At 33.5% G+C, this 26,700-nt stretch overlaps 2 protein-coding genes across 2 annotated transcripts; one reads left to right on the forward strand and one right to left on the reverse strand.

The window, feature by feature from the left end:
- The first annotated feature begins 1,647 nt into the window (after positions 1–1,647).
- LOC134273520 (cytochrome P450 3A11-like) lies at positions 1,648–12,223 on the forward strand. The gene is made up of 12 exons (XM_062755720.1): positions 1,648–1,725; positions 2,340–2,436; positions 2,876–2,992; positions 4,907–4,995; positions 5,115–5,260; positions 6,908–7,035; positions 7,355–7,463; positions 8,405–8,562; positions 9,308–9,396; positions 10,415–10,552; positions 11,329–11,491; positions 11,833–12,223. Exons 1-12 carry the CDS (start codon positions 1,697–1,699, stop codon positions 11,908–11,910), a joined length of 1,341 nt encoding a protein of 446 aa, XP_062611704.1. The 5' UTR covers positions 1,648–1,696; the 3' UTR covers positions 11,911–12,223.
- Positions 12,224–16,801: 4,578 nt separating this feature from the next.
- Positions 16,802–26,143, reverse strand: LOC134273519 (angiopoietin-related protein 7-like). Its single transcript, XM_062755719.1, has 3 exons — positions 25,463–26,143; positions 24,923–25,076; positions 16,802–17,334 (listed from the first exon to the last, which is right to left on the reverse strand). The coding sequence occupies exons 1-3, from the start codon at positions 26,130–26,132 to the stop codon at positions 16,854–16,856; spliced, it is 1,305 nt and encodes a 434-aa protein (XP_062611703.1). The 5' UTR covers positions 26,133–26,143; the 3' UTR covers positions 16,802–16,853.
- Between the last annotated feature and the right edge of the window lie 557 nt (positions 26,144–26,700).

Below are 26,700 nucleotides of genomic sequence, written 5' to 3' on the forward strand. Positions count from 1 at the left end.
GAATCAAAAATTGAAATAACTCTTAAAATAATGAAAACATACACATTTTATTTAATATATATATTTATTATGTTAAACTGAAGTAGAAAAAAACATACAAAAATCAGTTAAATGGCATTAGATTACAATTAATTTACCAGCCGTACTCTAAAGTACTCTATCGTACAAGCCCACTCTGTTTAGTAGGACCGCCGCTCCGGCTACTTTCATTATTTTTAACCAATGATTATTGTCCTTACTTTCTTAGAATACTGTTGCGTCATATTACCCATAATGCAATATTATTGCACGCATCACTAGATTGTAGAACATACATCACAAAATTTTGAATATACATCATAAGATTATCGAATATACATGTACATCACATGATGCTGAATATACATCACAAGATTTTGAACATACATCACAAGATTATAGAACATACATCAAAAGATTTCGAATATGCATCACAAGATTTAGAACATATATCACAAGATTCTGAATACACATCACAAGATTTTGAATATACATCACAAGATTATCGAATAAAGCAACGTTTTTACGCCATACAAGACTTTTTCAGAATATTGAATTGGAATTGAAATAACTAATCAATTTATTAGGAATCAAGAATTGGCGTGTTTATACTGTAGTTCTTTAAAAAAAGTGTTGTCAACTGGCAGTCTAGATCTTGGACACTAAAAATGTTCGTGATGTGAATTTGCGGTCTATCTTTTTGAGCTATACTGACTACTAGTGTGATGATATGTCATAAATATTAACAAGAATGATAGAAATAGGTTTTTGCATTTTTTGTAGTTTTTTTTATGAATTTCGAAAGGAAGACCCTTAGAAAGTATCGCTTAAAATTTTTCCTTAGATCAAAATATATCGAAATTTAATAATTCAATTTAGGGGCAGGCCTGCCCTGAAGGACTTTTATGCTAAAATTCACGCAAAAATCGGTGCTTTAATAATAGCCAGAATGCTGTTTAGACCAATTTTGGAGCTCGAGGTCAATTTCATTGTTGCAAATAATCAATTTTACGTTTCAAAATGAAAAATTTATCTGAAAAAAAAAATTAGAAAAATATACGATAAAAGACAATCACAGAACATTAACTTTGAATGGTGACTTTTCCCGGAAAATTGTTCTCCTCTGTAGGTCAAATCTTTTGTTATTACGAGAACATACTTTGTGTTGAGCTTTATTTCAAAGATTTAATTAAGGTGTTCAGTATAATTTCATCAAATTTCCTATGCTGAAACATACTGAGGTCAACTCTCTACCTTCATCAATATTTTGACCTTGACCTTTCCTTTGACTTTGATCTCACTAATATATCAGATATCCAATATTTTATGTAAGCTTATTCACTGATATACCGTATTATTTTGTGCGAATTGATCAACTGTATCCATTCTTTTATACGTTGACCTTTCCAATGTCCTTTGACTTTTTTATTTATTGTATACTATTATATTAATATTTTATAATCAACTGAGTTTAAAGAAACATTTAAGGTATTTTTATCAAACATCGTGCAGTAATATAAATCGTGTTACATTACTAATGGGTCCTCGGCGGGGCATTCTTGACCTGCGGACATACGCATATTTCTAGCTTTTATTTGCTTTGTATGGAGGTGGAAGTGTATCGCAGTACCTATAGTTTTATTTTCAATTTCAGGGCTTGGCAGTCACAGACCAGGAGATGGTTAAGACTTATGGTGATGTTGTTGGGTTAGTGGTCTCTCTCTCTCTCTCTCTCTCTCTCATTTTTTTATTGTGATGAAGAATTAAAGAATTCTTGGTTTCCAAAATTCGACGATTACGGGTATTATGCCAATGATCTAAGTATATATTTATGATGAAGAAATGTGCCTCTTCCTAAATAGTTAATTTCAGGGCCTCTTGGTTAGGGGTACTTGGAGGGGTACATAGACATAGTCTAAAAATAAATTGATGCTTTGAAATCTGCTCTTTGGTACTAATCAATCATTAATGATGAAATAAAATTTATGATAAAATTTCCAAAATTTTGAAATATGTGGCCCCAGGGTCAGTTGTTACTGTGGGATGGGATGCACAACTGGTTATAAAGTGGAGATGAATTCCTCTTTGTTACTCTGATCTACCTCTGGGTATTAAGTAACCAAAGTAAGCATGCTTAGTGTACAGTTATGATAAGCAATGGTGCCTCTTTCAGAATTGTGAATTTCATGGCCTCTGGTTTAAAACACAAAACAAATTCAATTGTTGGAAAGTTGTTACATGGTACTCAGGTGACCTATAGGGCTCGTGGGCCTCTTGTATAATAAGTAATTCACGTAAAATTCTTTTTTTTTTTTTTTTAGAGTTTATATGGGACACTCACCTCTGCTGTTGGTGTCAAATCCAGACACAATTAAAGAAATAATGGTTAAGGACTTCTCAAGAACTCCCAACAGACCAGTAAGAGTTTATACATTACAGGGAACAATGACCTCAGGTATAAATTCAGCGACCTTTGGTCTCAATTTTCAACGGAGAAAAGGCACCCCTGGTTCCATATACATGTATATTTTCCACGTTGAAAAATGAACCTCGGTGAATTTTCAATTTGACAGGTCAATATCTAACTGACAGAAATGTCCTTTTAACTTGACAATTATAGAATTTAAGGACTATCTTATTCTACGGAGAGTTATCTTTCTTATCAAATGGACATAGTACCTTAATAGAGAGTTGTCTTTCCTATCAAGTAGTCATAATTGTACCTTAAAATACTAGTGAGTCATAATGTGTTTCAACTTTGTTGTTCAGTTTGAACGAAGTTCGTAGAACTTGTAAGAAATATTATATAGTATACTAACCTTTCAAGCACTGATATTTATTTTTTTACCGTCAACAGAAGACGTTCATTACAAGAAATGAGATGAGTCACAGCCTGATAAATACGGACAATGACCATTGGCGATTTCTCAGGAACACTCTGCTGCCTACTTTTTCTTCGGGTAAAATGAGAATGGTAAGTCTCTTGTTTTGTACGTGTTTAGTAAATGCGCATGCATTTTCCCAATATTTCCCCAGAGTTATCGTTCCACCCATATCTCTGTCAACGTCTGGAAAGTAGTACGGAAGCGGAGACATGTGATTTTTTTTTCAGATGTTGTTTAAGGACAGATGATACAAACAAATTTTTTCCTTTGGAGGAGACTAAATATCGTGTTACAAGTTTAGAAAAGAGGATAATTCGTAGAATTTTTTCTGCTAAGAACTGGAAAATGAAATAGACTAAGAAAATATTAGTAATATTTTAATAAAATAACAAATAAAGACAAATAACACTCAATAAATGTTTATAGGTGAAAACAAATTTCAGAATATGTTAGTTTGGTGTTAAAAGTGTAATATAAAGTTTTAAAAAAAAAATATACCAAGCCAGGTGAATTTTATTAAGAAAAGCAAAATGATTAAAAAAAAAAAAAAATATAAAACCAGCAATATCACATAGGGTGATTTTTTCCATTTTGCTTTTCCTAATAAAATTCACTTGGCTTGGTATATTTTTCTAAATTTCATATTACACTTTTAGCATCCATCTAACATATTCTGAAATTTGTTTTCATATGTAAACCTTTACTGAGTGTGTTTTGTCCATATGTGTAATTTAAACGAAATATTACTAATATTTTCCAAGTCAATATCATTTACCAGTTCTTACGAGAAACTATTCTATGAATTATCCACGTTTCTAAACTTTTGACATAATATTTTAAGTCTCCTCCAAAGAAAAAATGTGTTTGTATCATCTGTCCTTAAAATGGCCCACGGAAAGATTAACACCTTTACTTTTCTATATATATACAAGTTGTTTGTCTATAAAATGTAATCTATATTGATATTTATCGGCAATTATTTTAAATTTTCCACGTTCGTAATATCCTGCCGAGAAATAGTCCCTTGTAAGATTGGATGGTGAAAAAGCGATATTTGTGTCGACTAATTTTCATAAATAAACTTTGATTTAAGGCAAGAATATAGAAGTTTTACATACATTGGTAAAAGTAAGTTTTGTCAAGAATCTTGGCATTTAATATCACATAGGCTGATTTTTTCCATTTTCCTTTTCTTAATAAAATTCACCTGGCTTGGTATATTTTTCTAAATTTTATATTACACTTTTAGCACCCATCTAACATATTCTGAAATTTGTTTTCATATGTAAACCTTTACTGAGTGTGTTTTGTCCATATGTGTAATTTAAACGAAATATTACTAATATTTTCCAAGTCAATTTCATTTTCCAGTTCTTAGGAGAAAATATTCTACGAATTATCCACTTTTCTAAACTTTTGACATGATATTTTAAGTCTCCTCCAAAGAAAAAATGTGTTTGTATCATCTGTCCTTAAAATGGCCCACGGAAAGATTAACACCTTTACTTTTCTATATATATACAAGTTGTTTGTCTATAAAATGTAATCTATATTGATATTTATCGGCAATTATTTTAAATTTTCCACGTTCGTAATATCCTGCCGAGAAATAGTCCCTTGTAAGATTGGATGGTGAAAAAGCGATATTTGTGTCGATTAATTTTCATAAATAAACTTTGATTTAAGGCAAGAATATAGAAGTTTTACGTACATTGGTAAAAGTAAGTTTTGTCAAGAATCTTGGCATTTAGACGTTGAAAGAGGTGTTGTAGCGAAGCGTAATACGCCCTCTGGTGAGAGATTGGCATTTTCCCGTGATTTTTTTTTTTTTATAGTAGTGGCCATATTTTTTTAATTTTCTCAAGCACTTAACAAGTCAAACTTTAGACAAGTTTTAATTACTAGTACATTTGATTAAATGTTTACAATTGCAATTTGATAATCTAGCTATTAAAATGCTTCCATGTTTAAAAGTTGATACGTATTTCGAATTATGATTGTAGATGGAACCATTATTTAAAGCAAAGTACGAACAATTACTGGAAAATCTTAATAATAAAGTCAAAACTGGAAAACCGATAGAGTTTAAAGAGTGAGTATAAATCAATTAACGTAGATACTGACATTTTATTTCACAAAACACATAAATTCTAACGATATGATGTACATGATGTAAATTATTATTGTTTCATCGAGGGTTATTTTTAACAGGGTATTTGGTGCTTACACGATTGATGTTATAGCCTCGACTGGATTTGGTGTCGACATCGACTCTCAGAAAAATGCCGACAGTGACTTCGTCAGACATGCCAAGACATTCTTCAATATTTCGTTTAGCCCAGTCCTATTATTAATCCGTACGTAAGATATATTCGATACAAAGGCTTTGTGCAATAATGTACATTTATTGACTAAATCCGAGGGCAGCATGCGTTTTGTCAGACCGAAGAACCAAACTGTTTGCCCGAGGCCGTAAGGTCGAAGGCAGACAGTATGGTTCGAGGGTCGGTAAAATGCATGTTGCACTCGAACTCAGTCAATAAATGTTTTGTTATTATACCTTTCATTTTTATTCATTTTTTTGACATACATGTATGTTGTACTGTATTCCGTGATGTAACCTCAAGTCCCTCACCGATGAACAGTCAGAACACTAGCAAATGAAAATAAGATTAAGCTCCGCCCATTTTGTGACGTAAGAGGTCCAATATCTCACTGGCGGTCAAACATAAATTTATTTATGCCCGCTCGGCAAAACAGACTTTTTCGTATAGATTTGTATAGGAACAAATTTTTAATTTAAGCGATTGTTCTAAAATAAGTAAATAAAATGAATAAAAAAATTAATTCAAACAAGCAAATTCAAAGAATTGTGGTCCCCCGCTTTCGGTGTCTTTGTGGGCGAGATATTATTTTTTAGGGTCAAGGTCAAAAGGTCCAAGTTATTGGTATCCCATGAAAGGTCTTGCCACAAAGAATACATATATTTAAGATATGAAAGTCCTAGTTTCTACCGTTCAAAAGTTGTGATCAAGGTAAAAGTTTTTGAAAAGTAGTTAAAACTCCAAGGTCAAGGTCAAAGGGTCAAAGTTCTTGGTATGCAATGAAAGGTCTTCTCACAAGGATTACATACGTGAAGTACGAAAGTGCTTACCCTAACCGTTTAAAAGTTTTGGTCAAAGTTAAAGTTTTTTCAGAAGTAGGTAAATCTCCAAGGTCAAGGACAAAAGGTCAATGTTGTTGGTATACTGCGAAAGGTCTTGTCACAAAGAATACATGTGTGAAATATAAAAGTTCTTGTATCTACCGTTCAAAAGTTGTGACCAAGGTTATAATTTTCAAAAAAATAGTTAAAACTCTAAGGTCAAAAGGTCAGAGTTCTTGGTATCCAATGAAAGGTCTTCTTACTACAATAACATGCGTGAAGTATTAAAGCCATAGCCCTTACCGTTAAAAAATTATGGTCAAGGTTATAGTTTTTTCATAAGTACGTAAATTTTTAAGGTCAAGGTCAAAAGGTCAAAGTTGTTGGTATCCAATGAAAGCTCTTGTCACAAAAAATGAATATGTGAAATATGAAAGTCCTAGTATCTACCATTAAAAAGTTATGACCAAAGTAAAAGTTTGAAATTTTTGAGTAAAAGTTGGTCAAACTCCAAGGTCAAGGTCAAAAGGTCAAATTTTCTGGTACCCAAAGAAAGGTCTTATCACAAGGAATACACAAATGAAATATGAAATTCATAGCTCTACTAAATCAAAAGTTATGGGCAAGGTTAAAGTTTTTGTGACGGACGACACTGATGTTAACGACAATGAAGTAAAACAGAGTTATGTTGATGCTGACAAATGGACGGACAGACGAATCAGATATATAATGTCCCCTCGCTTTCGCAAAAGCGGGGGGACAAAAATGTGAATATTAAAGTGATAAATGGTGATTATCGCGATCAAACATACAATTCTTTTTCAATTATCCTAATAAACAACTAATAATTTATTTTTAGTAATGTTTCCAAAATTTGATGCTGTGTTGGACTGGTTCGGGAAATCCCCTTTGAATCGACTTGAACCTATGTCTTTCTTCAGAAATGTCGTCCAACAAGTCATTGGTCTCCGAAAAGATGACAAAGAGGTAAACGTAATTTTTCAAAACAGCACTTTTTCCCCCAAAAAGGATCTGATCGCTTTTTGTTAAGGTTCTTCATCACCCTTTGTTCATACATGATGGTAATGATATTTAAATAGAACTGAAAAAGCATTAAAAATGCAAACAGTTTCAACTTTCTTGCAACTTGCAATGCAATATTTTAGAGATATCGACTTTTAGATAAATAATTCTACGGACTAAAAGTCATTCATCCTAATGAAGAGTTATCTTTCTTATCAAGAGGTCTATGAACCTTAAGGATATACTGTATCAGAATCTAGACATGCTGCCTTAATCTTGGTAGAAACGCAAAGACCTGCTGCAGATGATGTTGAATGCGCACCACGACACTGATGTTAACGATAATGAAGTAAAACAGAGTTACGTAGATGCTGACAAATGGAGGACAAGAGGTATATAATCAATATATTATCGTTTGCAGCTAACTGTAAAGTTTCACGTTACATCACAATCTAGTTGACAGCAGCACTCAAGGTAAATTGTACACGCCTCCTAACCGCAAGCTTTACAACTGGAACTTTCTTCGTATCCCTGATTGGTTGCTCATGCAACAGACTATTTCCGTGTCAATGTTGATAATTTGAGTTGACCAATCACATGAGTTGTTTACGCTGGATGCATCTGACGAAAAAGATCGTGACGTAACGTGAAACTTTACAGTTAGCTGCAAACAATTATGTAATCAAAATCACCCCATCCCTCTTTTAAGGGATACGTGTAACCATTTTTTTTCTAATTGTTTGTTTGTTGAACACCCCCTCTTGAGAATTTTTCACTATATATATGTAGTATATGGAAACGCCACCATTTGCCGGTGGAGAGCTGTAAATTTTGTCCTATATTCGGCATTTACGACCATTGAGCAGTGAGGGATCTCTTTTGTGACAACACTTATACTGCGATACGGGACCTCGGTTTATACGGTCTCATCCGAAGAAGCGGTATCCACGTCCCACAGTGGGATTCTAACCTGCGGCATAAGGATTAATTCCTTATTGCTCTGCTCGAACCACTGCACCACGTAGATAACACGTGTATTTGTGATATGTCTGAAAAAAATTCTGTCACTGATGCATATTTTATTCAAATTATATGGAAAGAACTTGTTAAATTTTTATGGTTAAGACTTTGCTTAAAGAGTGAGGGTTTTTTTTTTATTTTTATTTTTTACAATATTGTGAGTAAGCTTATCGAGGTCACATGTTCTCCTAGACTCTTCTCTATAAGCGAGATCGACTATTGGTTCTGGAAGTTGAAGATAAAACTGAGGGACGAAAAGTTGTGATTGATATCACATCTATATGTACTATTTATTTATCAAATAATTTTTCAGGCTTATCGATGGAGGAGGTGCTGGGGAATTCCATTCTGTTCATGTTAGTGGGGTATGATACCACCTCTAACGCCCTGACCTTTGCCTCTTATAACCTCGCTACAAACCCAGAATGTCAGGAAAAGCTGATTGAAGAGATCGACACCGTTCTGGGAAAGGTTTGCTAAATATTGTTCTTCACATTTGTAATAAAGGATTCCATGTAATTATACCCTCTCTTCTTTCGGTTTTCTAAGTTATTAGTTTCCACTGCGAGTTATCCTCCATAAGTAAATTAAATCTAGCTGGGTTTCTTTTTGGTAAAAGCATTTTCTACTACCTATGCATTTGAACAAAGCTGAATTAATGCACTGCATGAATTCCTCAAATATAAGTCGACCTTTATATGGGTTGGGGTGTAAAAAGAAAAAAGTGCCTGAAAAATACTTCGAAAAGCACAAAGTGAAAAGAAAATGTCGAGATTCGATAAAAATTATTCCGAGGGATCTGTGAGAAGTGGGAAGGCGTTTCCCTTAAGTTTCAAGAAATGAGAGAGCTGGGCATGAAAATTATAACAGCAAAAGTCGATTTTCGGACCCCCCCCCTTCTAATACAACGTGCGTTTGATGTCAGTTAATTCAGGATAATGTTTTTAAAAAGTTCTTACGTACTAAATTAAGGAGGAAATATTTTTTTCATTATGAAACCATACCTGTCAGACAAACACCATTATTTTGATATCGGATGTAATTTTATTTATAGAAATAATATTTAATTGGTTTAGTTTTGTATTATGTAATATAATCATAACCTTTTTTATTAACATCATGTGGTTGTATTTTAAATATTTGATTGGTTTAGTATTGTATTATGTAATATAATCGTAACCGTTTTATTAACATCACGTGATTTGGTTATTGACAGGAGTGCCCTAATTATGACAACATACAGAAACTGGACTATCTAGACAGAGTGTTCTGTGAGTCACTCCGGCTGTACCCCTCCGCTGCCAGGTATCACAGTTAATAAATGATTGAATAATTCCCATCTTTCTGATTAGTTGAGATCCTAGAGCTAGAAAAATATTGTTATGTTTACCTCCAAGTGAGATTTCACATTTATTATACCCCCCGCTTGAAAAGCGGGAGGGTATATAGTTACATAGAAATATATATCGTTAATTCGTCCACTTCCGTCCGTGGAAGCATCCTGGGGTAGTGTAGATTCTAAATTATTCCGTCTGTCTGTCTGTCCGTCCGTCTGTTACGAAATATATTGGGGTACCCATCTCTTATCCGTAACTCCTCTCATACCACTGAATGAAATTTGATGAAACTTTCACAGAATCTTTATTACATATTGCCATTGTGCACCTCCTATTTTACTTTTTGATCCGACACATATTTTGGGTTTCCCGGCCACAGGAAAACATGGACTTTTTCACCACTTATAACCATAGGGGAGGCGGGGGGTATCATTTAGTGAGCTCATCGCTCACAGTACCTCTAGTTTTTTTTTTTTATAATTGGACTGAAAAGTACAGATCTGGAAAATCCAAACTGTTACAAATAGTTTTGTTAAGTTATTTAAGGTGACTTAACTTCCAATCAGATTTACACAACATTCGGGCAGATAAATTCTGGGGTGGGCGTGGGTATTTGCAGGGGTGAAAGAACCCATCCACAGGCATTTGGATCCCTTAAAAAAATTTGTGTGTAAAAAATTTTTTTTTTCAACACCTCAAATTTTTTTCTAAGCGATCTAAAGGCCTGTGGACCCATCCAGACACTTTTTCCTGGATGCCAAGTGAACACCCTTGGATGAGTTGGGTTTTTCCAAGTCATCATGATGATTTAGCCACATTCAAAGTACATTTAATATTTACCTCGCCTTTTGGTCTCAGTAAATATATCATACTCCTCATGCACTTGGCTAAATCATCATGATAGTAACCTCAAAAACAGCAATATACTTTTCTTTTATCATTACTTATATTGATACATGTATAGACAATTTTTGTTTCTGTATTAGGACTAACAGACTAGCTGAGTCAGATGTTGTCATTGAAAATTACACAATTCCAAAGGGCACTGATATTTCGTTCCCCATATACAGCATACACAGAGACCCCAGGTACTGGGAGGACCCTGAGAAGTTTGATCCAGACAGGTGAGTTGGCACTGTCTGTATAAAATCAGTGGCAGCACATTGAACAAGCTAATGCAGAAAATATGTGTCCCCTGCTTCAGTTAAAGTGATAAATGGGATCTGAGGGTAGAGTCAAAGGGGGACACTTTAAGGAGGGGGCAGACCATAGATAGTTATGGTATCATTATTAATTGCAAAAAATCAAAAGCTTCGTGAGATAAATGTCCGGAAATGAAAGTTTTACACACAGAAAGAATATATGTATAAACGACCTTGATCTTTGACCTTAAGACCTCAAAATCAACAGGGGTCTTCCTTAGGGCATAGGGAGGTGTGGTATTAAATTTCAATGCAAAAGCTCTAAGGCTTCTTGAGATATCGCAGAAACGAAAATTTTAAAATAGACAAGGTCAAGGTCAATGAAAGAAAAAAGTATAAAATTCAAGAGAAACGGGAGCAAATCATAAACTTGTGGCTTATATGGTAAGGTCGATGAAACAAGATTATACAACAGTATATATGGCTACATGTGTCTTTTTAAAGAAATAAAGTCATTTTAGGAAGTCCAAGGTCACAGGGGATTTTGTAAACTCACTAAAATTAATACTCTAGTTTAATACTCAATCTTAAGTGTCAAAACAAATTTATATAAAAAAAATGTTTCCAACTTCAGCAACTTTAATACATAGATTGTAAATGATATAATGATTAAATGTAACTGGGATTTTTTATGACTCTGCATATAAACATACAATTTTTTTTTTAGAAATATGAATTTTGATCTAATTTTTATTCAGGTTTACCCCAGAAAACAAAGCTAAGAGACATCCCTATGCTTATCTCCCGTTTGGGCATGGACCACGCAGCTGTATAGGCATGCGCCTTGCCCAAGTGGAGATGAAGTTCGCAATGACCTACATTCTTCAACACTACAGATTTAAAACTTGTGCAGAAACGGAGGTAGAGACTTTGAAAACATTTGTTTACCATGAATATGGATTTAAGTCAAGTTTATTACATTATATATTTTCTTGATTCTGTCCTTAATTGCTTTGTAGACAATATATTAAGAGGAAGTTTAATTTCTTCATTCAGAATTTTTTTGTGTGTGTGTGAAATTATTACATACATGTATATATGATTCTTGTACAATTTGCATGTAGTGTACAGTGACTTTATCAATTAAAATGTAAAATCTGTTTTAAAAAAAATAAGAAACAAAAACTGTGCTAATGAGAAATTCTTAATTGATTAAGTCATATTTAAAGAATAATATGATAACAACATATACCATTTTTCAGATTCCACTGACAATATCCAAAGCAGGACTCTTGAAACCAGAAAACGGTGTCAAACTATTGCTGGAACCCCGAGAGTGAACATTATATTCACATCTGTACAGTTAATACTGAACATGATCGTGTATTAAAACAGATGAAAATATATCTTGTAGGTTTAAAACTTTCTTTTACTTGTACTTGTATATTGTATTATAAACGTGGATCATTAATGTATAGAAAATTATTTGCCATTGTACATGTACATGAAATTAATGTGATTTTGTTTTCTAAGTATTTGAAGTGTTTATTACATGTGTTTAGAATAGCTAGAGGATCCCTGGGTATATACATAATAAAAATTTAAATGATAGATATTTTTGTACTTATTAATTGGCTTTGTAATATAATGATGAAAAAAAGAAACTTATGTAGAATTTGGTTTTTTTTTCATTGGTATGACATTAAAATAAAGTTTGTTAATTTTTCAGTAGAATATTGTTATTATTCTAGAAACTTTTCACAGCACAAGTTACATAAATTCCATGTTCTTTTTTTCAATATCACTTGAGATAAATTAAGGGATCAGAGAAGAGCATGTTCTACGTATGAATAATTTGTAAAACAAGGTAAGTTATTGACAAACAAGTTGATGAAGCAAGAATATCATCAGTCTTGTTTAAAGTCACCATTTCATCAATTCTATGAATATACATAGATGTTCTGACGTAGAAAAGGTACATTTAAATTTTTGTTAGAATACTCCTGGTGTGGGGAAGAAAACCTCAAACAGTTTGATTTATTCAGAGCTCATTCGATCAAATTGAGAACAACTGAAAATTGCATTCTTAAGTCCTTTTATGAAAGTAAAAAAAAAACCTGTCTCTTCCAAGTCTATGTCAACTTTGGACAGAAAATAATTTAGATGATAGAGCTTATAACATTATAAAACAACGACTTTTAAATGTTTCAAAGCAAACTATAACAGAAAGTATATCAAACTCTCCAAAGTGTAATTAATTCCAACATTTAATTGACAATTTCTGTTTGCTATCATATTTGTCAAAAAATATTGACAAAAAATTCAGACAACTATTAACAAAATGCAGTTGAATATTGATACAGGTCAACACCATAACATACCTAAGATTAATACATTACATGTATGTATATGTTGTAATCTCAATGATGTAGAAGATGTATTTCATTTTATTTTGAAATGCCATTTGTATATATTGATCTAAGAAAGAAATTTTTGAAAAGTATTATTATACATATGTACTAAGCCAAGTGTCCTAAAATTAATTCAGCTGTTAAGTTCTAATAATATTAAAGATCTCTTAAATTTGGGCAAATTTTTGAATGCTGCCACAATGTTAAGAAAAAAATAAAATTCATGCATAGTATTATTTTCATGTATGTGTCCTTTACGTTCACTCTCTCTGTATGTTTTTTTTTTCTTATTATTATAATCATGTATTATTTAATTAGTTACACAGTCAGTTAGTGACCTAATACGGATTCATACAGGGTGTGAAATGGAAATCCGTATTGGGCGAGGCGAAGCCGAGTCCCAATACCGATTTCCATTTCACACCCTGTATGAATCCATATAAGGCCACTAACTGACTGTGTAACGAATTTATCCCGCTGAAGACCTTTTTCAATAAAAAAAATATTTTTGCATATTATGAAAATATTAAGTTTTAATCCAATAACAATCAACATAAAATATCGTTACGGTAACAAGAAATTTAACTAAATTACCTACGTACACCGTAGATCAGATCTTAAAAATCACGTAATTCTTTTAAGGTATTTCCATCTTCCTTTGATGTCATAGGTTTTTGCAAAAACTGTTATTAATTTAAATTCATGCCCAATAGAACAAAGTTTTCTGTAAGAATGCTTTTCAATAGATGTTATGATAAATATTGTTAAGTAATAGAACATAAAAAATGTATATTTCATTATTTAAAGCTATACTCGTATATGGCGTATCTGAGCTAAAAAATAAAAATACAAGATTAAGTGTAGATTTACATAATATTTGTTATTTACGTTCAAATTCAATATTTTCACCGATTTTGAGCTTAAATACCCTATCGATAAATTGACTTTCAGCTGTGTCTGTTATTTAATTCCGAGTCGGAAATAAATCGGTTATTGTTTTAAATCTGTGATATCTATGAAACGTGATTGATTTAAATTGCGTAATTTACAGGGAAGTCTAATCTTTATATAAAGTAACAAAAGAAATAGAAAGATCTTTTTAATTCTTGTCATTCTGAACTTATCAAAAATACGTCAAATACGACTTTAATCAATTATTCAATCTTTGAAAAATTGTGACAAGGGCAATAACTCCTTCTCAGATATCTTCATGCAGACACTTTCTTTATTGTACTTTTAATGTAAAATAGTTAACCTGATATTCATAATTCAAAACTACCAAATAGCAAGTATTTTGGAACTCTTAGAATCAGAATTATGCATTTGAACCAGTTTTTACATAATATTTACAATACTATTTTCAAAAAAATTACAATTTTTTTTTCATGTTGACATACACTTCTGTTTATTTATGTCTCTCGTCTTAAATAATATGGTGACCTATAATTTTTTTGCGATGATTGGTAAATTTAAACTATAATAAATGAAAATAAATGCAGTTTTTGTACTTTGAACCATTAAAATTGTGAGGGTGGAAAAACCTTAATATTTATCATTTACCGATATTTTACAATATGCATGTACTTTAAATCATCACTTGTCACCGGATTTTGAAATAAATATTTTCTTAATTTAATTTAAACAATATTTCAACATAAAAGGAGTGGACAGCAGACACTGTCTATATAAGTCCTCTCCATGATACAAAGATCAAGGTCATACATGTACAAGTAAATATTAGCTACATAACATTGAAAAATATTTAAGGAATAACTGTCTTATTTTTCGAATTCATGAAGTGATCAATGGATTGGCTTGTGTGATAATTTGCATAAACGCCGAAGGCGTTTATGCATAAAATTATCACACAAGCCAATCCATTGATCATCTTCATGAATTCGAAAAATCTGACAGTTATTCCTTATATTTACATGCTTTGATTCCGCCAATCCACGGGCTCCAAGCCTGCTTCTCTCTAGGTGTTGTCCCGCCCTGCAAGTGGTTTTTTTTTGGAACCGCGCCAAGACATTCATGAGGAAATAAATTACATTTACAATTGGTAATTTTATCTCGGACAAAGACATTGGAAATGTAAATATAAACATATACATGGGTATATTCAATAAAAATGTACATAAGAAAGGCAAATTAAGAAGAAAAAATTATAAATGAGCTGATGGTCTAATTTAAGTTTGCATTCTAACATACATGACTGAAAATTATTTTAATAAGTGTATAAATTTATAAGAAAACTTAAATAGATGTAGGTTCTGTGGTTTGACAATTTAAAAACAAAAGAAGAAATAATATCATGCAAATCTTTGAATATTTTCTCCTTGTTGTTATACTTTGATAAATTAACTGCACGCGTCAAAAGTGCGAAAAAATCTTAAGGCCATACCAATTTAATTTCTTGTTTGTCAGACATCTAATGAAAAAAGTAGGAGCAGGCAAGGGATTAAATAGTAACATTTTTACTTTTTGAGCGACAATCATATTTTTTCTACATTTTTCTTATCTGTATGTATATTAAATCTATATTAAAAATATTCTTATATTCGTTGCATAATGCTGAAAATAAATAACATTCTAAACTTAATTGGGAAAAATAAGAGTTATGAAATACAGGTGTAATTTACTGCGTACAAAAAATGTATAAATATCAAAGTCTTTTTAAGAATATTCATTGCATAATGCTAAAAATAAATAACATTCTTATGTAACTTAAATGGGAAAAATAAAAGTTAATTATAAAATACTGGTGTAATTTACTTCGTACAAATTTAAAACCTTTTTAAGAATATTCATTGCATAATGCTGAAAATAAGTTCTTTAGAATGGGACTTGGGAATTTTTGGATCAATCAAGGTGTTTTTTTTTATCCAACACAGTTTGTATCATTATACGAGGAAAGACTGTTGGCTATCTACTTACAAGATTGTAATACTTTAAAAAAAAATATCAACAAAGTGTTTCTGTATAAGCACATATCGCGTGCGACAATTTTTCCAGAATCCATGAATATTTGAATAATTCTATTCATTCTAAGATATAGATGTATTTTTAATACTAGAATAATGTTTTCTTCCAATAAATTGGGTATAGACACAGGAAGAGACCCGTGGGCCACGTCGCTCACCTGAGCACTGTGTCTAAAAAAAAAAAACAAAAAACAAAACAAACCCAAAAATCAATCCAGTATTGAAAAGTTCATATGAATAAGTGGTCCTGACCTGCCCCTAAAAAAAAAGGGGGGTATGCATGATTTGAATGACCTTGAATCTACACTAACGAATAGCATTATATTTTTTTTTGACCTACTGTGGTTTTCTTCCCTATAAGTTTGAACTCGTCATTTTATTTTTTTCTGCTAATCTGTATTTTGCACATCAAATTCCAACTTATTTCCGCTATTTTGATTTTGTTTACTCTCAGAGCATGTAAGTATACATACAACTTTTACCATCTATATATAATGTGAGATGAATAAAGTGACGCTAAAAATCCTTCTTCATTTTCTTTATTCTGTCTTAAAAATATTTTAGACCTTGCTTTTTTTTTTTTCACAGGTCAAATCCATATTTTATACACTGTAAACTAAAAATAATGCAGTATTGATTTGTCAAAAATTCATAATATTATATGTAGGAAAGATCATATATAAACCTTGTTCTTTGAAATCTTGAGGATAAACATGTAATTCAAAACACCCTTCCTACACTAATTTGAATTAAAAAAAAATAGTGCGTAAAGTTTTAATATAATTTTAGTTTTAACACATTATCTACACATTCTCATGTGAACATGCTGCTTAAAAAACTGTCATGCTCTCTTACTGAACAACAATTCATGTATTCTAGCCACTTTGTAACTCAACCTATAACGGTTACTGTAGAAGTTGGAGTAATCTTCATGATAGAAGTATTGACACAGATTCCAGCAAAACTCATGCAGAAACCACCAGTTTGAGTATGCATGGCGTTTAAGTCGTATCCACAGTTGGGGACAGATGTCGTAGTATTCGCCCACCAACCACCAGCGAGAAGTCCAGAGCAGTCCCGAAAGAAACTCACATCCCCCGGATGATCCTGGGTTACAAACTTATTTCCATTGGCTGTTTCCATGGTATCAGCGTAATTACCCGTATATTCAGACACATTGAGTCGGTAGTAGTTTCTCTCATTCTCTATCCGGAACTCCTCGTACTGCGCCCAGTATAGTTTACCGCTGTAACCGACCCCCTCCACCCTCAGTTTGTACGAATTCTGGGCAAGAATATTGAAAACTTTTTCATTTCCTAACCAGTAATCACCAGAGACATTTCCGAAACCATTGAGAAAATCCGGCCATTTTCTGCAAATAAAAAAGTTCATTTAAATGGCTCTCGATATAGAGACAAGCAGCATTTTTTGGTCTTTTATGACCATACTGGTTCCAAACATAGACCTATAAGGCATATTATTGTACGTCAGTGTTCCAAACAAGCTATGGTCTCAAGTATCAACCTTTTGGGTCAGTGTAACGTTAACTATACCCAAAGCATGGCATATCAGGGGCCCGTTTTACAAAAGAACTTACGACTAAGACCGAAAACTTCAGGTTATTGTACATGTAAAACTTTGCAAAATTAATTATTATGTTCCCCAAACGAAGTTGGGGAACATATTGTTTTTACTCTGTTTTTTATTATGTTCCCCAAACGAAGTTGGGGAACATATTGTTTTTACTCTGTTTTTTATTATTATTATTTTTCTTCTTCTTCCTGGGTACTTTTTTGTCCGCGAGTGATCTTGTAAACTGTTCATCCGAAGTAGGTAAAACCTTTTTAGGGTTAGTAGACATGTTATGTAGATTTGCGGAATCAAGGTCATTTTCCGCGCACGTGCTTGCAAGAGCGCGCACGTGCAACACGTGAAATGACTAATATAGATATAGCCGCAACTTTTCTATTTCTTGATGAAATGCGTTGAAACTCATAATATAAGGATATATTAGTAGCCTAGACATGATGACATGGTCAAAATAGCAAGATCTCATGCGCATGCACGTGCGCTTCGCTCTGATTGGCTGAAACTAAAGTCTCAATATTTTTCATATTTCTTGTCATAATCTTTTGAAATTTTGAACAAAGTCTTAAATTATGAAGATCTACAGCATGATATATAAAAATTTTCATGAAAGCATGCGCATGCGTGCGTGCTGCAATCTGATTGGCTGAAACTTTAAATGGCTATATCTCCTTTGTTTTTTGACGAAACGCTTTGAAATTTAAAACATAGTCATGCAGTAGGATATCCTACAATACGATATAGAAAGAAAATCATAAAATCACGCGCATGCACGTGTGCTGCAATTTGATTGGCTGAAACTTTAAATGGCTATATTTATTTTGTTTTTTGACGAAATGTTTGGAATTTTAAATATAGTCATTCATTAAGATATCCTTCAATACGATTAAGATAAAAAAATTCATGAAATCACGCGCATGCATGTGTGCTGCAATCTGATTGGCTGAAACTTCAAATGGCTATATCTCCTTTGTTTTTTGACGAAATGCTTTGAAATTTAAAACATAGTCATGCAGTAGGATATCCTACAATACGATATAGAAAGAAAATCATGAAATCACGCGCATGCACGTGTGCTGCAATTTGATTGGCTGAAACTTTAAATGGCTATATTTATTTTGTTTTTTGACGAAATGTTTGGAATTTTAAATATAGTCATTCATTAAGATATCCTTCAATACGATTAAGATAAAAAATTCATGAAATCACGCGCATGCATGTGTGCTGCAATCTGATTGGCTGAAACTTCAAATGGCTATAACTCCCTTGTTTTTTAAGCAAACAGGATGGGATTTAGAACATAGATAAATATAAGGGACTCCTACAAGAAGGTGTATGCATCATGCACTTGCTTGCACGTGCGTGCACGTGAAATGAGTAAAATTAAAAATACACTCGAATGAGAGTATTTTTTAATACTTTTTGATAACATCTTTGATATCAAGTATATTAAAATATATAGATAGTGTAGACAAGAATATATGGCCGTTACGCACATGAACACGCATACAATGCTTAAATTTAAATATATTTTGTATTCTTCTGGGAAGACCTTGATAAGTTTAAATTCCATTAAGTATTTCTTATCTAATAGAGATTACAGGGGATATATGGCACCAAAAGGGAGTTGGGGAGCGTTTGGGGAACATCTGTAATGGTCCCCGTTACAATTAGCACTAGTTATTATTATTATGTTCCCCAAACGAAGTTGGGGAACATATTGTTTTTACTCTGTTTCTTATTATGTTCCCCAAACGAAGTTGGGGAACATATTGTTTTTACTCTGTTTCTTCTTATTATTATTATTATTATTATTCTTTTTTCTTCTTATTTCTTCTCCGGTACTTTTTTGTCCGGAAGTGTTCTCAGAAACTGTTCACCAAACTAAGTTAAAACCTTTTTAGGGTTAGTAGGCATGTTGTGTAGATGTGCCGAACGAAGGTCATTTTGCGCGCATTCGCATGCACGTGCGGGCGCGTGCAATGAGTAAACTGACTGATATATTTAATATGGTTGTAACTTTTATATGTTTTGATAAAATGTTTTGAAACTCATTATATAAAGATATATAAGTTGTGTAGATAAGATGACATGGTCAAATTTGCATGAACTCACGCGCATGCACGTGCGCTTTGCTCTGATTGGCTGAAACATAAATCTCAATATCTTTTTTGTTTTATGATGAAATGCTTTGAAATTTATAACATAGACATGTATTAGGATGTACTACAATATGATATATAAAATTTTTCATGAAATCACGCGCATGCACGTGCGCTGCAATCTGATTGGCTGAAACTTTAAATGACTATAACACCCTTGGTTATCAACCAAACAGCATGGGATTTAGAACATAGATAGACATAAAAGACTCCTACAAGATGGTATGGTCACCATTCACATACATGCACGTGCGTGCACGTGCGCTTTGCTCTGATTGGCTGAAACAAAAATCTCAATATCTTTTTTGTTTTTTTACAAAATGCTTTGAAATTTAAAACATAGGCATACTTTAAGATGTCCTACAATAAGATATATAATAATTGTCATGAAAACACGCGCATGCACGTGCGCTGCAATCTGATTGGTTTAAGCTTTGAATGGCTATAACTCCCTTGTTTTTCAACCAAACAGGATGGGATTAATAACATAGACAGACATAATGGACTCCTACAAGAAGGTATGGTCATCATGCACGTGCGTGCACGTGCATATGAGTAAAATAGTGTAGACAAGATGATGCGCACGCCTGCATTGCTTTAATTCGAAATACTTGGTATACTTTTGGGAAAACGTTATTTACGTCTTAAATGCATAGATTTTGCCTTCTTTCAAGAAAATTACAGGGAATATGGCACGAGAAGGGAGTTGGGGAGCGTTTGGGGAACATCTGTAACGGTTCCCGTTACAATTAGCACTAGTTATTATTATTATTATTATTATTCTTTTTTCTTCTTATTTCTTCTCCGGTACTTTTTTTGTCCGGAAGTGTTCTCAGAAACTGTTCACCAAACTAAGTTAAAACCTTTTTAGGGTTAGTAGGCATGTTGTGTAGATGTGCCGAACGAAGGTCATTTTGCGCGCATTCGCATGCACGTGCGGGCACGTGCAATGAGTAAAATGACTGATATATTTAATATGGTTGTAACTTTTATATTTTTTGATAAAATGTTTTGAAACTCATTATATAAAGATATATAAGATGTGTAGATAAGATGACATGGTCAAATTTGCATGAACTCACGCGCATGCACGTGCGCTTTGCTCTGATTGGCTGAAACAGAAATCTCAATATCTTTTTTGTTTTATGATGAAATGCTTTGAAATTTATAACATAGACATGCATTAGGATGTACTACAATATGATATATAAAATTTTTCATGAAATCACGCGCATGCACGTGCGCTGCAATCTGATTGGCTGAAACTTTAAATGAGTATAACTCCCTTGGTTTTCAACCAAACAGCATGGGATTTACAACATAGATAGACATAAAGGACTCCTACAAGACGGTATAGTCACCATTCACATGCATGCACGTGCGTGCACGTGCGCTTTGCTCTGATTGGCTGAAACAAAAATCTCAATATCTTTTCTGTTTTTTTACAAAATGCTTCGAAATTTAAAACATAAGCATACTTTAAAATGTCCTACAATATGATATATAATAATTGTCATTAAAATACGCGCATGCACGTGCGCTGCAATCTGATTGGCTTAAACTTTAAATGGCTACAACTCCCTTGTTTTTGAACCAAACAGGATGGGATTAAGAACATAGACATACATAATGGACTCCTATAAGAAGGTATGGTCATCATGCACGTGCGTGCACGTGCAAATGAGTAAAATAGTGTAGACAAGATGATATCGTCATAACGCTCATGCAATCACATGCGCACGCCTGCATTGCTTAAATTTGAAATGCTTGGTATACTTTTGGGAAAACGTTGTTTACGTCTTAAATGCATAGATTTTGCCTTCTTTAATGAAACTTACAGGGAATATGGCACGAGAAGGGAGTTGGGGAGCGTTTGGGGAACATCTGTAACGGTTCCCGTTACAATTAGCACTAGTTTTTCTTCTTCTTCCTGGGTACTTTTTTGTCCGCGAGTGATCTTGTAAACTGTTCATCCGAAGTAGGTAAAACCTTTTTAGGGTTAGTAGACATGTTATGTAGATTTGCGGAATCAAGGTCATTTTCCGCGCACGTGCTTGCAAGAGCGTGCACGTGCAACACGTGAAATGACCAGTATAATAGATATAGCCGTAACTTTTCTATTTTTTGACTATATGCTTTGAAACTCATAATATAAGTATATATTAGTTGTATATGCATAATGACATGTTCCTCGTGCACGTGCTTGCAAGAGCGCGCACGTGCAACACGTGAAATAACTACTATAATAGATATAGCTGCAGCTTTTCTATTCCTTGAAAAAATGCTTTGAAACTCATAATATGAGGATATAAATAGTAGTAGTATAAATTAGTAGTATAGATATGATGACATGGTCAAAATAGCAAGATCTCACGCGCATGCACGTGCGCTTCGCTCTGATTGGCTGAAACTAAAGTCTCAATATTTTTCATGTTTCTTGTCATAATCTTTTGAAATTTTGAACAAAGTCTTAAATTATGAAGATCTACAGCATGATATATAAAAATTTTCATGAAAGCATGCGCATGCGTGCGTGCTGCAATCTGATTGGCTAAAACTTTAAATGGCTATATCTCCTTTGTTTTTTGACGAAATGCTTTGAAATTTAAAACATAGTCATGCAGTAGGATATCCTACAATACGATATAGAAAGAAAATCATGAAATCACGCGCATGCACGTGTGCTGCAATCTGATTGGCTGAAACTTCAAATGGCTATATTTATTTTGTTTTTTGACGAAATGTTTGGAATTCTAAATATAGTCATTCATTAAGATATCCTTCAATACGATTAAGATAAAAAAAAATCATGAAATCACGCGCATGCATGTGTGCTGCAATCTGATTGGCTGAAACTTCAAATGGCTATAACTCCCTTGTTTTTTAACCAAACAGGATGGAATTTAGAACATAGATAAATATAAGGGACTCCTACAGGAAGGTGTATTCATCATGCACTTGCTTGCACGTGCGTGCACGTGAAATGAGTAAAATTAAAAATACACTCGAATGAGTGTATTTTTTAATACTTTTGGATAACATCTTTGATATCAAGTATATTAAAATATATAGATAGTGTAGACAAGATAATATGGCCGTTACGTACATGATCACGCGTACAATGCTTAAATTTAAATACATTTTGTATTCTTCTGGGAAGACCTTGTAAGTTTAAATTCCATTAAGTATTTCTTATTTAATAGAGATTACCAGGCGCGTAGCTGCCTATACGCAAGTACGCAAGTGCGTACACATCATTTTCCAAAAAAAAAAAGAAAGAAAGAAAGAGGGATAAAAGAAAAGAAGGAAAAAAGAAAGATAGAAAATTATTCGGGGAAAAAGAGGCACTACCCGTGTTTCAAATTATTTTGCGTCTTATTCAGGCACGTAGCATCAGGGGGGCCAGGGGGGCCTGGCCCCCCCACTTTTTCCCCCAACATTCCCTTTACTATAGAAAATGTCTATTGAAAAGATGGTTGCCCCCCCCCCCCCACTTGTTACCACATTATGTTTATAGCAAGGAAATATAGGAAAAAATTGGAAGTGAAAGGAAATTTGCCCGGATTTAAATTTTAAATTTTGGTTTTTTTTTTTTTTTTTTTTTTTTTTTGCTTGTCAACTTTTTTTAGGTAAGTAAAACAAATTTTTCTCAGGTTGGCTCCCCACTTTCAAAAACGATGCTACGTGCCTGTTATTGTTTCGATTCAAATTTTGTTCAGCATGTCTGCACATTCAAATTTAGTCCTTTATAAAATCAATTCAAAAAACATCTTTCAACATTATTGAGGGAAAAAATATTGTTGAACCAAAATGTTCAACTGTTAATCCACGTAATCCTGATTATCCGGACAAATATTTGATGAAGGAAAGCGATCTAAGGGACTTTGATCGAAAGAAAAAGTTACAAAGGTCTTGGACGACGTATATACAAGATTTTTAATTTCCGTAGAGGTAATGAATAAATGTCGTTCAACAATTTAAATTATGGTGAACAAAATAAATAATAATATAGCTTCTTTTACTGATGTTACCAATTTAAAGAATTATATTATAATTGAAGCATTCTCGAATCGTTTCAGCGATCAAATATGAAAGTAATCCAAAGACAACAACACCCCCGTTTATATAATTGAAATATTTAAACTCCAATGATAACGATATTGAAATTGCTACTCTGTTTTATCTTGATACACTTGGAAACTTTTTTCCAATACCAATATATGCGTAAATTAATTTGATAAATTATCGTTCTCTACCCGAAGTACATGTATCAATGGAAGCAGTATAACTTAGCTAAATTTTTGCTCGAGAAAAGTGACATCGTGATTTCTTTTGCGAGAAAATGACTGAAAAATTTCGTAAAATCCAGGAGCTTCCGGGGGCTTCGCCTCCTGGGCCCCCACCAGGGCTTCGCCCTGGACCCACTGGGGGCCTCAGGGCGGCCCCCAGACCCCCGACCGTTTTCTGCGTACACTTCGTTTCCATGCTGGCTACGCGCCTGATTACAGGGAATATGGCACCAAAAGGGAGTTGGGGAGCGTTTGGGGAACATCTGTAACGGTCCCCGTTACAATTAGCACTAGTTCTCTTTGAAATTGCTTGTGTAGAAATATCTTATCACGTTCCTTTTAAAAAGTTAAAAATTATTTTCGATATAATATTAATTAAAAAATTATATAAAGAATTTGGTCTTAAGTCGTAAGTCCTTTTGTAAAACGGGCCCCTGATGTGAAAATCCCTCTCCGAGATACTTACGGATTTTCCGGTGCATTCGTTTAACATTTTTATTCAGTATTGATTTTACTTACCGGTTAATGCCACAGCATGGGATCCACCCAAAAATTATCCCCTGTTTTACATTGTACTATGCTTCTCAGACGACACGTTCCTCGAAAATATATAATTTTTCCCAAGAGTTTCTCATTAAAGTATAGGTACTTAAAGAAGCTTCCTCACAAAAAATTGAGGTACCTTACCATGCATTTGGACAAGATACCAGAGGATGGCATTTCTTATATATAATCCTTATGGGTAATCTGAATGGTCTCTGTCACAATTTTTGTTGTACTTATATTTTAATCATATTGAAAAGAATGTAGAAATCACAACAGAAAGCCAATTATGAATAATTTTTTATATAATATTAGGAAATACAAAACATATATTTGAAGAACGTGTCGTCTGACCTTAACATTGATTTAATTAACTTACCTGTATGGACTTGAAAACGGGATCCGCCCCTCAGTTCTCCTCTGTATGACAGTCCAACCCTGATCACAGTAGACGGGGAACGGATGTGGGGACTGTGGGGGGTGAATGGTATAGACCCCAGGAGTCGGCACATTGGAGTAAACATCCAGACAATCTGTTTGTATGAACCATCGTTCATTCAAAAGTATAGGCTTTAACAACATCTCATGATAAACGTGATGGTTTTGACTTTTCTATCAATAACTACCATAATTTATGTAAAATATACCATTATCACCTGCATATGAGGGTTATATCTCTTTTTTATTATTTAGATACGAAAAAGCACGTTCTACAACTTCTAAGGGATGGAGACTATGACAAATAAGTTGATGATACAAAGATATCAGCAACCTCGTTTAAAATCGACGTTTCGCGTATGGTCGATACAATTGACATTTTTTGCAAATACATTCTATCAAGTATATCGTGCTGTGTACATGAATTTTTCAAAGAATAAAGTGGCTGAATTTATGATGTTTTCATTAATATGAAATTTACCATGCAATATCGTAGTAAATGGCGTAGTATGTGCTGGTGCTAATGAGGATGTCACAGTCCCAGAAGAAGGCGTGATCACGTGCCCCCCAGGACTCGCAGTCGTCACGGTTCCAGCTACCAGTTGGTTCACGGTCTGTTTCACACCGTTTAGTGACGTCTGGATCCCTTGCATTGCTGAGTTAAAGGCCCTGGACGTGGTTCCCAGCTGAAGCTTTAAACTGGATATATCGGATTTTATTTGAGGCTGAGAAGATTCTAGCGCCTCCACTCTTGTAGAGAGACTACCACTACTTTGTATGGCTGCCAGTTTTTGTTTTGTTTGCAGGTTATCCTCCTCTAATTGTCGTACCCTTTCCTGCATCTGGATCAATGTTTGGACGTCATTTTCCAGTGACGTCACTTGTAACTTGAGAGCAGCGTTTTGTTTCGATAGTTCTTCCAAAGAGTCCTGCATTTGTTTTAACTGAGTCTGGACCTGGGCTGGGATTTCTCCTGGGTTGGAAGGCCCTACAGGACTTCCGGTATTGGGACGTGGAGTCGGGGTGGTGGTGGTGGTGGTACGTAATGTGGTGGAGTCAAGTGGGTCGTTAATAAATCCAGTTACCACAGAAAGGGCAGTTAACAATGCGTAAAGTTCTCTGTGAATAGACTTCGTTACACATGTACACATGGTGTTTGTCAAATCTTCAAAATCAGATATAGACAATTCCTTATCTCAAGGGGAATTCCATGATTTCATATCATATATATTATGGTTTGTTCCAATTCATTTGAAAGTATATGTATAATTATATTCGTGGCCGCAAATGATCTCGTAAAGAAAGTTCAACAGCTATATGTAGCTATATGTATATATAGTTCAGGATTTTTCTTGTGAGGATCCTTACCAATTCAAAACAAACAACTATATTGAACAAAGAATTATAAACAAAAACGAACCCCAAACCCCAACAAGGAGAAAAAGGGTATACCTTAAATTCAAACAATAAATCTTTATTTTATACTTCAGATCTTGTACAAAATGTTTTCGCCAAATTCAGTTCAATAATACTAAAAGAAAATCCTGAATGCGGATGGAAACTTCATCGTTTTATGAATTTCATTCATTCCTGATAATTTAAATTTAATGTACGTCTGAGCAGTTGATAGTAACTGGAAACATTAAAATTTAAGAAAGTGGGAATATCTTTCGATCTTGTACCATATCAAGAAACAAATATTAAGGTGGTCCATGCAAC

This window comes from Saccostrea cucullata, unplaced genomic scaffold, assembly GCF_032062105.1.
Source record: "Saccostrea cucullata isolate Sc308-1 unplaced genomic scaffold, CSIRO_AGI_Scuc_v1 ctg8168, whole genome shotgun sequence".
Classification (NCBI taxonomy): Eukaryota; Metazoa; Mollusca; class Bivalvia; order Ostreida; family Ostreidae; genus Saccostrea; species Saccostrea cuccullata.

Bases quoted from the DNA above. Each gene is read 5' to 3' on its own strand.
- LOC134273520 (XM_062755720.1), top strand. From the start codon at position 1,697: ATGGTTAAGACTTATGGTGATGTTGTTGG. The intron at 8,563-9,307 runs GTTTGCTAAATA...GGTTATTGACAG, and splicing joins TCGACACCGTTCTGGGAAAG to GAGTGCCCTAATTATGACAA. The intron at 9,397-10,414 runs GTATCACAGTTA...TTTCTGTATTAG, and splicing joins CTGTACCCCTCCGCTGCCAG to GACTAACAGACTAGCTGAGT.
- LOC134273519 (XM_062755719.1), bottom strand. From the start codon at position 26,132: ATGTGTACATGTGTAACGAAGTCTATTCACAGAGAACTTTACGCATTG. The intron at 25,077-25,462 runs GTAAATTTCATA...TCATACAAACAG, and splicing joins ATTTACTACGATATTGCATG to ATTGTCTGGATGTTTACTCC. The intron at 17,335-24,922 runs GTAAGTTAATTA...TTTTATTTGCAG, and splicing joins CCGTTTTCAAGTCCATACAG to AAAATGGCCGGATTTTCTCA.